The sequence below is a fragment of the Populus trichocarpa genome, chromosome 10, assembly GCF_000002775.5.
Source record: "Populus trichocarpa isolate Nisqually-1 chromosome 10, P.trichocarpa_v4.1, whole genome shotgun sequence".
Classification (NCBI taxonomy): Eukaryota; Viridiplantae; Streptophyta; class Magnoliopsida; order Malpighiales; family Salicaceae; genus Populus; species Populus trichocarpa.
Genome location: NC_037294.2, coordinates 5930288 through 5945954, shown reverse-complemented (window position 1 = coordinate 5945954; position 15667 = coordinate 5930288). Strand labels below are relative to the sequence as shown.

Sequence of the window (15667 nt, the reverse complement as noted above, 5' to 3'; positions counted from 1 at the left end):
CTAACCAGAAATCGTCAGCGAAAACTGCGTGACTCTAGACCTAGAAATCCTCACTGAAAACTGAGTGACAACTGGCGTATGGAATCGACAACGTAAATGAATTCTCGACCGATGCCTCACATCGATTCCCAAAATATAGTCATGGGTGACGCATGGAATCGTAAAAAGCACTATGTCACTGGTAATGCATAAATCGTCGGCAAAAACTGAGTCACTGTAGACCTTGAAATCATCATTCAAATCTGAGTCATAGCTGACATATGGAAGCGACAACGTCAATGAATTCCTAACCGACACATCAAATCAATAGCAAAAATAGAGTCATGGCTGGCACATGGAATCGTCAAAAACATTATGTCACTGCTGATGCAGAAATCGTCGGTGAAAACTGAGTCACTATATAAGAAGAAATCATCATTGAAAATTGAGTGACGGATGACGCATGGAATTGACAGCGAAATAATTCACGGTGGACACATGAAATCAAGAGAGAAAACATAGTCATCGTTGACGCATGGAATCGCCGGTGAAAACCGCGTTAGTACTGACCAGAAATCGTCAGTGAAAACTGAGTGACTCTAGACCTAGAAATCGTCACTGAAAACTAAGTGACAACTGATGTATGGAATCGATAGCGTCAATGAATTCATGACCGACACATCTAATCGTTGCAAAAATAGAGTCAATGCATGAAATTGTCAAAACGCTATGTCGCTACTGATCCATAAATCGTCAGCGAAAACTAAGTCGCTGTAGACCTTGAAATCATCACTGAAATCTTAGTCATAGTTGACGTATGGAATCGTTGCAAAAATAGAGTCATGGCCGACACAGAGATTCGATTGCAAAATTAGAGTCATGTATGACGAATGGAATCGTGAACTGTTGTTGGGTGACGGATGACGCATGGAATAGACAGCGAAAACAAATTCATAGTTGTCACATGAAATCAACAGAGAAAACAAAGTCATTGTTGACGCATGGAATCATTAGTGAAAACTGCGTCACTGCTGACCAGAAATCGTCAGCGAAAACTGAGTGACTCTAGACCTAGAAATCATCACTGAAAACTGAGTGACAGCTGACGTATGGAATCGAAGGCGTAAATGAATTCCCGACCGACGCCTGACATCGATTCCCAAAATATAGTCATGGGTGACGCATAGAATCGTCAAAACACTATGTCACTGCTGATGCAGAAATCGTCGGCGAAAACTGAGTCACTGTAGAACAAGAAATCATCATTGAAAATTGAGTGACGGATGATGCATGGAATTGACAGCGAAAACTATTTCATGGTGGATGTGATTAGTACTTAAAAGTGCATTTTTATCACGGTTTTATATCATCATTTTGCACTTGAAGTATCAATAACCCCGTAACTAAAACATGTCTTATAATAACAAGTCTGATACCAAAAGATACCTTTAATTTATGGTAAATGTTCATCTTAAATGCAGGCTTATCATATAAATGAAAGGATTGATTGATGAGTTTAAGTACTGAAATTGAAAGGACAAAGAGAGGGCCAAACTTAGAAAAGAGATGCTGGTTCAGTCCAAACTGGAACACTGTTCGGTCATTGGGTCATATCTGGAGTTGTAGATCTTGGATTTAAGTATGCTTTTATATGGATGGAAAGCTAAGACATAGGCCTAAAACTTTCATGGGGAGTCCAAGATTTAAAAAGGCCGTTTTCAAGTCCAAATTGTAGCAACAACGGAGAAGTCCGAATCTGTTCTGCAGCCCAGACATTGTTTAGTGTTTAGCTCATATCTCGAGTTCTAGAAGTCCAAATGACTTCAATTTTTTTCCTAGTAAGTTGAGACAATTTCCTAGAACTTTTATGATTCAAGTCTGTTCGAATTTTAATGTTAGCAATAACGTTTAGTTTAGACAAGAAGATAAGGATTGTCACCAAGTCAAGAGTTGGCCACCCACTCAACAATCAGTCATCAAATCAATAGTTCCAAATTTTGGCCTATAAAAGGAGGCATTTTCCATGTATTTAGGAACTTGGTTGTTCATATCAAAATCTTGCTCTTGCTCTTGCTCTTGCTCTCTCTCTCTCTCTCTCTCTATTTTTGTAATGCTTAAGTTTTGCTTTCATTCATATCATGTTTATGCTTTTCATTTTCTTTTCTTTACTTAGTTAACTTGTATCTTATTTATGTTCTTATCTTGTTTATTTATGTTTCTCTTCTTCATTATGTTTAGCTAAGTTTATTATGTCAAGGTGAAAAGGTTACACTAATGGTGTAAGAATAAGTATAATACAAACTCAATATGGACTTCAATGCTTATATCCTAAACAACTTGCTATTAACATGTCTTATCATTTTTACCTTATTAATTCTTAATACCTTGCTTGTTAAATGGTTAATCTAGATTTGTGTTATATAACACTTGGTACAACAAATGCTTGGCACTTTCATAGCCCAACCGTATGGTATAACTTACACATGTGCTATGAAAGGAACTTGATTTGTTGTTAACATAAGTTAGCATTATGAATTCCTGACAATATTTAAAAGTTTGGTGTTACTTAAATAAGATAATTAATATGATCATGTTAACAATTTATAATGAGCTATTAATGACAAATCATCCTATTGGAACCTCCTTTGTGTGTGGTTTCCAGTTGAGTAATAAAAAAAGTTTATACTATACTTGTTTGAAATACCATAAGTGGATCCTCTAACCTTGACATTTGTTTTTATCAGTGTTTAATCCTCACATTAATCTTACATCTCAAAGTCCTCTTTAACTTATTCTTATTGTTGTTGTTGTTGTTGTTATTTATAATTTATATAGTTAACCTCCCTGTGGTTCGACCTCGGTCTTGCCGGGGGTTATTTATTACTTCGACACTCCTACACTTGGGAGAAGACATCAATCTTTTGGTCATGTCAAGTTTTTGGCGCTGTTGCCGGGGAGGAAAATTCTTGTACAAATTATAATATTTATTTTATTTTCTCTTTTCACTTTTCGTGTATCTAACTTTGTTTCTTTTTCTTTTGCTTTCTTCTTCATTTTATTCTCTTCCTACACGTGCATGAGAGTTTGGTCACGTACATTAAGTGGTAGACTTTGTAGGGTATGCTCATCATTTTCAGAAAATATGGCCGAAGAAGATAACCAGTCTCTTCATAATGAGAATAATGAGAATAACCGTGTTAGAACACTTAGAGACCACATTAATCTCACAAGAACAAGTGCACCCTCATGTATAGTTTTTCCTCCTGATGCATCTCTTTTTAATTTTAAGCCAGACATTATTCAACTTTTACCTTCTTTCATGGCTTAGATCTAGAAAATCCATACTTGCATTTGAGAGAATTTGAAGAAGTTTGTAACACCTATAATGACTTAAATTGTAGCATGAATACCATTAGATTAAAGCTTTTTCCTTTTTCATTAAAAGATAAAGCTAAATCATGGCTACAAAATCTTAGGTCAGGATCTATTCGTGCTTGGGATGAAATGCAACAACAATTTTTAAAGAAGTTTTTTCCATCTCATAGAACAAACTCTTTCAAAAGACAAATCACCACTTTCATTCAAAAACCAGGTGAAACATTTTACAAATGTTGGGATAGGTATCGAGACTTGATTAATACTTGCCCTCGTCATGGTTTTGGAACATGGAGATTGATTTCACAATTTTATAAAGGGTTAACACCTAAACATAGACAAATGGTGGAATTGATGTGCAATGGAACTCTTGAAAATAAAGTCCCTGATGAAGCAATGGAGTACTAGATTTGCTAGCTGAAAATGCCCAAAATTAGGACACTACGCGCACTTATGAGGCACCGGGTAAAACTTAATCTCATATATCTAGTAGAGGTATGTACAACCTTAGGGAAGATCATGACCTCCAAGCCAAATTTGCATCTTTAGCTAGAAAAGTCGAGGCACTTGAATGTAAAAAGAGTGGTCAACTAAAATCTGTTCAAGATATTGTGTGTCAAATCTGTGAAACAAATGAACATGCAACCAATGACTGTCCAACTTTGTCTTCTTTCAAGGAATGCCTACATGAACAAGCCCATGCTTTAAACAGTTTTCAAAGGCCCAATCATAACCCATACTCGCAAACATACAACCCTGGTTGGAGAAATCACCCAAATTTCTGTTGGAAGAGTGGTAACAATAATGCACAAACTTCACAGCCACCGTTTTAAGCACACCACACTTTCCAAAATTCTCATGGATATGCACCTCCTTATGCTCCACCTCTTAAAAGAAATCTTGAAGAAACATTGCATGCATTCATTGAAAAGCAGGAGACAATCAACACTCAAAATGCTCAAACCATGGCAGATCTTAAAGATACTCTTGCAAAGTTCACATCTGCTCTTAGTTTTCAAGAGAAAGGTAAGTTTCCATCTCAACCACAGCAAAATCCCAGGGGGTAATACAATGCAAATGCAAGTAGTTCTAGAAGCCAACACATGGATCAAGTCAAATCAGTCACTACTCTTCGTAGTGGTAAGGTTATTGAAAAACCCACTCTTGAACCTTGTGAGAAAGATGATGAGTCAATCTCTGAGGGTAAGGAAGGGGTTGAATCTGAACATTGCAAAGAAAAGACTGATTCCTCGCTAGCACTTCCATTTCCTCATGCCATGACCAAACAAAGGAAAGTTAATCACAACTCTAAAATCTTTGAAGCTTTCAAACAGGTAAGGATCAATATACCTTTGCTGGATGCTATTAAACAGGTACCTTCACATGCTAAATTTTTGAAAGATCTGTGCATTGTGAAGAGAAAACTGAATGTGAAAAAGATAGCATTTTTAGCCGAACAAGTAAGTGCTATTCTTCAGAACAATAATGCTTTGAAATATAAAGACCCTGGTTGTCCTATAATTTCTTGCTTTATTGGAGAACATAAAATTGAAAGAGCTTTACTTGATCTTGGAGCTAGTGTGAATTTACTTCCATATTCGGTTTTTCAAAGTCTCAATCTAGGTGAGTTAAAACCAACTTCTATAACTCTTTTACTTGCTGATAGATCTGTAAAAGTTCCTAGAGGAATAGTTGAGGATGTGTTAGTACAAGTTGATAAATTCATTTACCCTGTAGATTTTGTTGTCTTGGATACACAACCTGTTGAAGCATGTAATTCAATTCCTGTCATTTTAGGACGTCGATTTCTTGCAACTTCTAATGCATTGATTAATTGTAGGAATGGACTGATGAAACTATCATTTGGAAACATGACATTGGAGATGAATAATTTCAACATTTGCAAGCAACCTGGAGATGATAATGATTTACAGGAAGTGGACTTTATTGAAAAATTAGTTCATGATCAATTTCAAAGCACTTCCAGTGAAACTGAGATTGATGAATCTGGCGATGTGCAAATGTTTTATTTTCAAGAAGAATCAAAGGCAAATAGTTGGAGACTAAAAATTGAAGAATTGCCACCACGATTAATTGAGTCCATACCTTCAAGTGTTCAACCACCAAAACCTGATTTGAAGCCGTTACCATTCAATCTCAAATACTCATTTTTGGGAGAAAATGAAACTTTTTCGGTAATAATCTCTTCAAAACTTAATGCACATCAAGAAGGTAAGTTATTATAAACTCTGAAAATGCACAAAAATGCATTAGGATGGACCATAGCTGACATAAAAGGAATTAGTCCTTTGATTTGCACACACAGGATTTATTTGGAGGAAGATGCTAAACCCTCTAGAGAAATGCAACGAAGGCTTAATCCTAATATGAAAGAAGTAGTGAAAAATGAAGTCATTAAACTTCTAGTTGATGGAATTATTTATCCTTTTTCTAACAGCAAATGAGAAGTCCTACCCAAGTTGTACCCAAGAAGTCTGGAGTCACTGTGATAACAAATGAGAAAAATGAGTTAATTCCAACTAGGACTATTACTGGTTGGCGCATGTGCATTGACTATAGGAAACTTAATTCAATGACTAGAAAAGATCATTTTCCTTTACCATTCATGGATCAAATCCTAGAAAGAGTTGCAGGTCATGAATTTTATTATTTCCTAGATGGCTATTCAGGTTACAACCAAATTGAAATTGCATTGGAAGATCAAGAGACGACTACTTTTACATGTCCATTTGGTACTTTTGCATATCAAAGAATGCCTTTTGGATTATGTAATGCACTAGCCATGTTTCAAAGATGCATGCTTAACATATTCAGTGATATGGTTGAACGTTTTCTTGAGATTTTTATGGATGATTTTTCTGTTTTTGGTGATTCATTTGATGATTGTTTAACTAACTTGGAAAAGGTTTTGAACAGGTGTGAAGAGAAGACTCTTGTACTGAATTGGGAAAAATATCATTTTATGGAAACAAACGACATTGTACTTGGTCACATTGTTTCATCAAAAGAAATTGAGGTTGACAAATCTAAAATCGAGTTAACTGCTAACTTGCCAACACCAAAATCTATTAAAGATGTTAGATCATTCTTAGGACATGCTGGTTTGTACAGAAGGTTCATCAAAGATTTTAGTGTAATATCTAAACCATTGTGTAACCTTCTAACAAAGGAAAATGTTTTTGAATGGACTGAACAATGTGAAAAAGCCTTTATTAAACTTAAAAGCTTGCTTACTTCTGCTCCTGCCATTCAACCTCCTGATTGGTCATTACCTTTTGTTATAATGTGTGACGTTAGTGATTATGCCGTGAGTAATGTATTGGGACAAAGAAAAGATAAGAAACCTTATGTAATTTACTATGCAAGTAAAACTTTAAATTGTGCTCAAATGAATTACACCACCACTGAAAAAGAATTACTTGCAGTAGTATTTGCATGTGAAAAATTCAGGTCTTATCTTGTTGGCTCACCTATTGTTGTTTTTAGTGATCATGCAACATTGAAATATCTCCTTTCTAAGAAAGATTCTAAGGCTAGATTGGTACGGTGGATTTTGTTACTTCAAGAATTTGATATCACAATCAAAGACAAGAAAGACACCGAAAATGTTGTCGCAGATCATTTGTCAAGATTGACAACAGATTCAAGATCTGACATCACACCAATCGATGACTACTTTCCTAATGAATCTTTATTTTCTGTCTCTACAATGCCTTGGTTTGCTAATATTGTTAATTTTCTTATTTCAGGATAATTGCCAGCTCATTGGAGTACCCAAGACAAAAGAAAGTTCTTGAACGAAGTGAAGAATTTTTATTGGGATGACCCTTATTTATTCAAATATTGTCCTGATTAAATATTTCGAAGATGCATTCCTAACAATGAGGTAAGTAGTGTTATTAAATTTTGTTATTCTAAGGCATGTGGGGGTCATTTCTCATCAAGAAAGAGTACTGCAAAAATCTTACAAAGTGGATTTTACTGGCCCAGCATGTTCAAGGACTCACATGCATTCTGCAAGACTTGTGAAAATTGTCAAAAGTTGGGATCTATTTCAAAACATCACATGATGCCTTTAAATCCTATTCTTGTCATTGAAATCTTTGACTGTTGGGGTATAGATTTCATGGGTCCATTTCCTCCATCATTTGGTTTCTTGTACATATTAGTCGCAGTAGATTATGTTTCAAAATGGATAGAGGCAATTCCAAGTCGAAACAATGACCACAAAACAATGATAAAGTTTTTAAAAGAAAATATTTTGAGTCGATTTGGAATCCCTCGAGCCATGATAAGTGATGGTGGAACACATTTCTGCAACAAGCCATTTGAGTCTTTAATGAAGAAATATGGAATCACACACAAAGTTGCCACCCCTTATCACCCTCAAACAAGTGGACAAGTAGAGCTTGCTAATAGGGAGATCAAACAAATCTTGGAAAAAACAGTGAACCCTAATAGGAAAGACTGGTCTTTAAGACTTAATGATGCACTTTGGGCTTATCGAACTGCTTATAAAACATCATTAGGTATGTCACCTTATAGACTAGTCTATGGAAAACCTTGTCACTTGCCTGTGGAACTTGAACATAAAGCTTATTGAGCTATTAAAGCTTTCAATTCAAACCTTGATGATGCTAGTCAGTTGCGTAAGTTACAAATAAATGAGCTTGAGGAAATAAGAAATGATGCATATGAGAATTCAAAAATTCATAAAGCAAGAATCAAAGAATTTCATGACAAGGGAATCTTGAGAAAAACATTTGATGTTGGTCAAAAAGTTTTGCTTTATAATTCTCGACTCCATTTATTTCCTGGAAAGCTAAGATCAAGATGGAGCGGTCCTTTTTTGTGAAACATGTGTATCCATATGGGGCCTGTGATATCAAGAATCCAAAGAATGGTAATGTTTTCAAGGTAAATGGACATCGTTTGAAAGTTTACTTTGACAATTTTTCAGTTGAAAATGACTCTATTCAATTGAGTGATCCTGTATATAAAGAATGATTCTTTTTCTCACATTGTTTTGTGTTTCGTTTTGGTGTGAATTTTGTTTTGCTAGTCTCTCTCACCCTGGTCAAATGGTGGATAACGGTACTCCGTGACTTCAGTTGGTTCTTTCAGTTTCCCATAATAACTGATATGTGTATATATTTGTGCAATTCTTTGCTCTTTCTCTCTTCTTTGAATCTTTTCTCCAATTCTCATTTGAAAATGGACACCACTCTTGAAAAATTGAAAAAGTACTTTCCTGCTCTGCCTCAGAATGCGATTACAAAAATTTACCGTGCTAGGTGTGCAAGATTGAGGTTGTTAATGAATCATGGAATTCCTGAAGATATTCGTTGGTTGATCGAAGCAAAGGTCTGATTATCAGGTGAGTCCTCCAATTCTTTCATCTCATACATGCCTGGGACAGGTAAAAGCACTTTTGCAAAGAAACGTCATGCAAAACGACTGAAAATCTGTCACAGATGTGCCAGATGGACTTGTAATGCAACATGTCATTCTTTAGGAATGATATCTGTAAACCGTGAAGATAAAATACAATTCATTAAGGATGGCCTGAGTAAGGGGTCTTTAAATAATCTTCTATTAACCCTTGAGACGCATTCTAGTGGAGATGTGCATCGTGCAATTCATGATTTATGGCCACAATTCCATAAAGAACATGATCGATTTAGTCTTGGGAATCTGACTATAAAAGACCCTGTTTGCCAGTTTTTAAGAAAACTAGATGGGAAGCCTATCCCCGACCCATAGAGGGCGTTTAAGTCATTTTTGGACGTAAAACCAAGGGAAGATGTTAGCCACAATCACAACTACCTGTACATACACATGCTTTTTCAAAATAAATAAATAAATAAAGAGAGAGAAAGAGAGAGAGAGAGAGAGAGAGAGAGAGACTCCAGCTGACCTATATATAGGTGGTATGATTGCATCTTCAATTTCTCATATATAAAATCTTTTCTTCCTTCCCTTCATTTCTACTCAACCTATACATTTAACAAATATAGAAGTGTGTAGAAATGACAGGTTCCTCAAGTCATCACATCAGAAATATTTGTGTTTTCGGCGGATCCAGTCCTGGGAAAGAAAAAGAGTTTTTAGAATCAGCAAATCATCTTGGTCAGGTATTAGTTGAAAGAAAGATTCATTTAGTGCATGGAGGAGGCAACCTTGGGTTAATGGGGAGGGGGGTGTGTCAATAACTGCATTTTTAGGAAGAAGTCAAGTTTTGGGGGTCGTCCCCAAAGCTTTAGCAAAAGGGGACATCATTGGAAAAACAATTGGAGAGGAACTACAGGTCTCCACAATGTTTGATCGAATGAATGCAATGTTTAACCATGCTGACGCCTTCATTGCCTTACCAGGTGGTCTGGGCACATTGGAAGAGATCTTTCATATTTCCTCTTGGGCCCAACTTCACATTCACCATAAACCTATAGGTTTGCTTAATGTTAATGGTTTTTATGATAATTTGTTGTCTTTTCTTGATCAAGCTGTGGATTAGGAATTTCTAACATCTTCGGCATGACAAATCATAATCTCTGCGGCTACTGCTGAACAATTGATTGACTAACTACAATCTTTCATCCCTGTAATTGATCCCTCAATGAGTCGCATAAATTGGTCAACTAAGGAAAGCCGTAAAAAGCTTAGATTGGATTTGAGCCTTCATTTGTGAAACCTTATGTCTTTTGGTTTTATTAATAGCATATTATTTTGTGTTGTTATTTCTTATATTTGTTTAAGTGTGTTTCAGGTTTGTCAGTGTTCGCTGTTTTAGGTGATGTCTTCTATACTCTATCTTTCTACCTTATGACATTGAGGACAATGTCTCGTTCTGGTTGGGGGGAGAGGGTAGTAGTTGACATTAAAAAAAAATAACTTACTAACTGTTTTTGCTATTATTAAAACCATTTGACAAAACTGTTATTAGGATGACAGAGTAAGGAGGAATTTTATTGACTCTTGAGATGCATCTTAGTAAATAGTCTTATCAAGGTCTATCATAATACTTCTTGAAATAGTCAGGTTTACAAGCTCTCGCATTGTTATCACTTGATTCTGCTCATATACTCATTTAACAAATATTCTTAAACTTTCATTTTCACACACACACTTTAACATATGATTGTGGGTTGCACATTGGATTATTACATTAATTATGTTCTTTTGTTAAAGGTAACAACTAAGGGAAAGGGTTAGTATATAATTTTTTTTTAAAAAATTGATAATATTGATGATAATAAAAACGTAGATAAGTTTGGTTTCGTAGCCTCCCTAACCTAAGCAATTAAGCCCAAATGGGTGTTTTAACACCTAATACCCTAAAGTCAACTGACTTGGGAGCTATTGGCCCAAAGCTTGTTACATGGGTTAAGGAGAAAAGCTTAAGGGAATCAAACATTGCACTATCTACGTATCAGTCAGTATCTGCAACCCGAGTTACTAAGCTTGTAGGGGTGTCTCAACACCTAATGCCCTAAAACCAACTGGTCTGGGAGTAATTAGCCGAAAGCTCGTTACATGGGTTAAAGATGCGTTGTGTTTTAAGTATATGTATATAGATAATAATCCCAACCCAAGGACGTTAACCTTAAACATTAGAAAAAAATATTGTTTTCTTCCAATAAAAGCCCCAACATCTATGTTTTCATACATTGAGCACATAAAAAGGAAGGTTTATTAATATCTTGTTTAAGAGGTATTGAGCAGATATATAAACTTAATGAGAGTTTGTTTATCTGGATAGATTAATGGAAGTTGAATGATGAATGCCTTGCTTTGTGGAATTTGCAAATTGTTTTTCTATTTTAACACTTTGATTACTAGGGACTAGTAATAAGCTGGTTGGGGGGTGTGATTAGTACTTAAAAGTGCATTTTTATCAAGGTTTTATATTATCATTTTGCACTTGAAGTATCAGTAACTCCTTAACTAAAACATGTTTTATAATAACATATATAATAATATAAGATACCTTTAATTTATGGTAAATGTTCATCTTAAATGCAGGCCTATCACATAAATGAAAGAATTAATTGATGAGTTGAAGTACTGAAATTGAAAGGACAAAGAGATGACCAAACTTAGAAAAGAGATGTTGGTGCAGTCCAAACTGGAACATTGTTTGGTAATCGGGTCATATCTCGAGTTGTAGATCTCGGATTTAGGTCTACTTTATATGGATGGAAAGGTAAGACATAGGCCTACAATTTCATGGGAGTCCAAGATTTAACAAGGCCGTTTTCAAGTCCAAATTGTAGCAACAACAAAGAAGTCCGAATCTGTCCTGCAGCCCAGACACTGTTTAGTGTTAAACCCATATCTCGAGTTCTAGAAGTCCAAATGATCTCAAATGTTTACCCTGGAAAGCTGAGACAATTTCCTAGAACTTTCATGATTTAAGTCTGTTTAAATTATGATGTTATCAATGATGTTTTTGGCAGACAAGAAGATAATAATTGTCACCAAGTCAAGATGTGGCCACCCACTCATCAATTAGTCAACAAATCAATAGTTCCGAATTTTGGCCTATAAAAGGAGGCATTTGCCATGTATTTAGGCATCTTGGTGTTTAGATTAAGATCATGCTCTTGCTCTCTCTCTTTTGTAATACTTAAGTTTTGTTTATATTAATCTCTTGTTTATGCCTTTCATTTCCTTTTCTTTACTTAGTTAACTTCTTTCTCATTTATGTTCTTATCTTGTTTATTTATGTTTCTTTCTTTCATTATGTTTAGCCAAGTTAATTATGTCAAGGTGAAAAGGGAACACTAATGGTGTAAGAATAAGTATAATATAAACTTAACATGGACCTTAATGTTGGATACTAACATGCTTTATATTTGTTATCTTGTTCACTTTTAATACTTTGCTTGTTAAATGCTTAATCTAGATTTATGTTGTATAACACTTGGTACAACAAATACTTGGCACTTTCATAGCCCATACTGTATGGTATAATCGACACCTGAGCTATGAAAGGAACTTGATTTGTTGTTAACATAAGTTATAATCATGAATACCTGACAACATTTACAAGTATTAGCATTATTCGAATAAGATAACTAATGTAATCATGTTAACAATTTATAATCTGATTGGAACCTCCTTTGTGTGTGGTTTCCAATTGAATAATAAGAGTTTATACTATACTTGTTTGAAATACCATTAGTGGATCCTCTAACCTTGACATTTGTTGTTATCATTGTTTCATCCTTACGTTAATCTTCCATCTCAAAGTTCTCATCAACTTCTTCTTCTTCATCATCTTTATTATTATTATTATTGTTGTTGTTGTTGTTGTTGTTATTGTTACTATTGTTGTTGTATTATTGTTGTTTATAATTTATACAATTAACCTCCCTGTGGTTCGACCCTGGTCTTGCCGGGTTATTTATTACTTCGACACTCCTGCACTTGAGAGAAGACATCAATCTTTTGGTCGTGTCATACTACATACCTTATTGTTGATTAGGCATCTAGTATGGAAGATGTTCTCCCTTTGTTGCTCCACATCATCCTCCTTAGTCTGAACACTGAGCGACCTTCTAATCACCAAAACTTTATAACCAATAGCATACTCTAAATCACTAGAATTCTCAAGTGATGGCATGTCATCAAAAACAGATTCCTCACTAGTGGACACAATCTTTCCATCATCCCTTAGAATCATAACTCGACGATTTGCACACTCTGATGCATAGTGTCCCAATCCCTGACACTTGAAACACTTTATATCACGATTATGCTTCGGTTGGACTTGTCCCTTGAGTTTTTTATCATTGGACGAAACCTGCTTCTTCATAGAGGTAGGTTCGACGACTTTAGAAGTGACTAAGGGCTTCGATGGCGCACTACCCTCTCTCTTATAATTCAACTTCCAACCTGAAGAAGACCCCGAATAAGCTTCAGGTTGTGTACTACCTTTCCTTTTCAATTGTCTTTCAACCTTAATGGCCAAATGCACTAACTCTTCCAATTCAACATAAGATTGTAACTTAACAACATTACTTATATCTCTATTCAAGCCATTCAAAAACCTAGACATAGTAACTTCCTCATCTTCATTAACATTATCTCTAATCATAGCCACCTCTAATTCTTTCTGATACTCCTTCACGCTCTTACTACCCTGTGTAATCATATGTAAACGATTAAACAACCCCCTATAATAGTGTTTATGGACCTACCTCTTCTTCATTATTGTCTTCAACTCCTCCGACGTGCTAACTGGTCTTTCTCTATTCCTTCTTCTTTCTACCACCAATCTCTCCCACCAAACCATGACATAATTAGTAAACTCCACTACAACTAACTTAACCTTTTTTTCTTCAGAGTACCTATGGATGTTAAAAATCATCTCCACCTTTTTTTTCCAGTCTAAGTAAGCTTCCGGATCAGTTTTTCCCTTAAAGGCTAAGATTTTTAACTTAATACTACCCAAATTTTGGTCTACATCACCCAAATCATCAAAATCCCCTCTATACTCAAAATCCCTATGTGGCCGAATATGTCCCCTCCTTGGCCGATTAAGATCACCTCTCTCCCCTATGTCCACGGAACCCACTACCACGGTTAAGATCATCCTCGACTTCATTTGTAGAGTTTTCAGCAACACTCTCCTCCTTCCTAGCTTCTCTACCCTTTTTACTACGTCCCTTATCAGACTTAGTCTCTAATTTTTCAATCATAGTCATCAGCTTACCAAACATAAATTCCAACTGTTGTTGTATTCTCAAAAGCTCTTCTTTTGGGATTAAGCCCTTCTTCTGTGGCATACTGTTAGAAGACATTATTTCTTTTTTAAAAAAACCTGCATGAAAATCATTAGCAATACAAATAACACCTCACACGCTTGTGTTTCATATAAATTTATAGGCTTTTCACTCTAATATGCTCCCTACGCCTTTTTCCACTCAAATTGCTTTTCTTTAGTTCTTAAAATCACTTAGCAACAATTCAGAAAAAAACAATCAACTACATAGTTAATTTATAAATTTGATATAGACTCAAGAAGTAAGAAATTTATGAAACTAACAAAACAAAACTACGAGGACAAATTAACGAGTAGCAACACAAATTTGTGCGAGTAATATGATGATTCAAAGATGCAAAATAAACTAAATGGAAGCAATAATACTAAAGAGATTTACTATCCTAACTGAAAATTAAATCAAATAATGATACAGCCTGGAAAAAAAAAGAGCAACACAAATTCCCAATGAGCAATTTTCTTTCCCTAGCTCTTGGCCAACTCCAGAATGTTGATTTTCTTCTCTCTTTTTGTGCGGCACCAATCAAAATTTTCAAGATCAAGCCCCCTTTTTTTGTATACCAATTCAGGAATCAAGAAAAAAAATATTCAAGAACACAGTTTTTTTATGTATATATTGCGACAAGATCAAGAATTCAACAAGAACACTACCTTATGATTTTGTGTTCAACAATTTAAGAGGATGAAAAAACCCTAAACTTTATTTTTTTAATATATGTGGCCGAAACTAATCAAGAAAAAAATCAAGAAACAAAAGTGATTAGTACTTAAAAGTATATTTTTATCAAGGTTCTATATCATCATTTTGCACTTGAAGTATCAATAACTCCTTAACTAAAACATGTTTTATAATAACAAGTCTGATACCATAAGATACCTTTAATTTATGGTAAATGTTCATATTAAATGCAGGCTTATCACATAAATGAAAGGATTGATTGATGAGTTTAAGTACGGAAATTGAAAGGACAAAGAGAGGGCCAAACTTATAAAAGAGATGCTGATTCAGTCCAAACTGGAACAGAAAAAACAGAATCATTGTTGACGTATGGAATCGTAAGTGAAAACTGCATCACTGCTGACCAGAAATTGTCAGCGAAAACTGAGTGACTGTAGACCTAGAAATTGACTCTGAAAACTGAGTGACAATTGACGTACAGAATCGACGACGTTAATGAATTCCCGACTGATGCCTCACATCGATTCCAAAAATATAGTCATGGGTGTCGCATGGAATCGTCAAAAACACTATGTCATTGCTGATGCAGAAATCGTCGGCGTAAACTGAGTCAATGTAGAACGAGAAATCATCATTGAAAATTGAGTGACGGATGACGCATGGAATCGACACCGAAAAATAATTCACGGTGGACGCATGAAATCAGTTGAGAAAACAGAGTCATCGTTAACGCATGGAATCGCTGGTGAAAACTGAGTCAGTACTGACCAGAAATCATCAGCAAAAACTGAGTGTCACTAGACCTAGAAATCATCACTGAAAACTAA

General features: G+C 35.2%; 1 protein-coding gene across 1 annotated transcript; it reads right to left on the bottom strand.

The window, feature by feature from the left end:
* LOC127905840 (uncharacterized) lies at positions 1-14180 on the bottom strand. Its single transcript, XM_052456294.1, has 4 exons — positions 13927-14180; positions 13619-13823; positions 12933-13519; positions 1-286 (listed from the first exon to the last, which is right to left on the bottom strand). The coding sequence occupies exons 1-4, from the start codon at positions 14178-14180 to the stop codon at positions 1-3; spliced, it is 1332 nt and encodes a 443-aa protein (XP_052312254.1).
* Between the last annotated feature and the right edge of the window lie 1487 nt (positions 14181-15667).

Coding starts and splice junctions, on each gene's coding strand:
- LOC127905840 (XM_052456294.1), bottom strand. CDS start 14,180: ATGTCTTCTAACAGTATGCCACAGAAGAAGGGCTTAATCCCAAAAGAA. Junction 13,824..13,926: donor CGTGGACATAGGGGAGAGAG/GTGATCTTAATC, acceptor AAATTTGGGTAG/TATTAAGTTAAAAATCTTAG. Junction 13,520..13,618: donor GAAGGAATAGAGAAAGACCA/GTTAGCACGTCG, acceptor ATGATTACACAG/GGTAGTAAGAGCGTGAAGGA.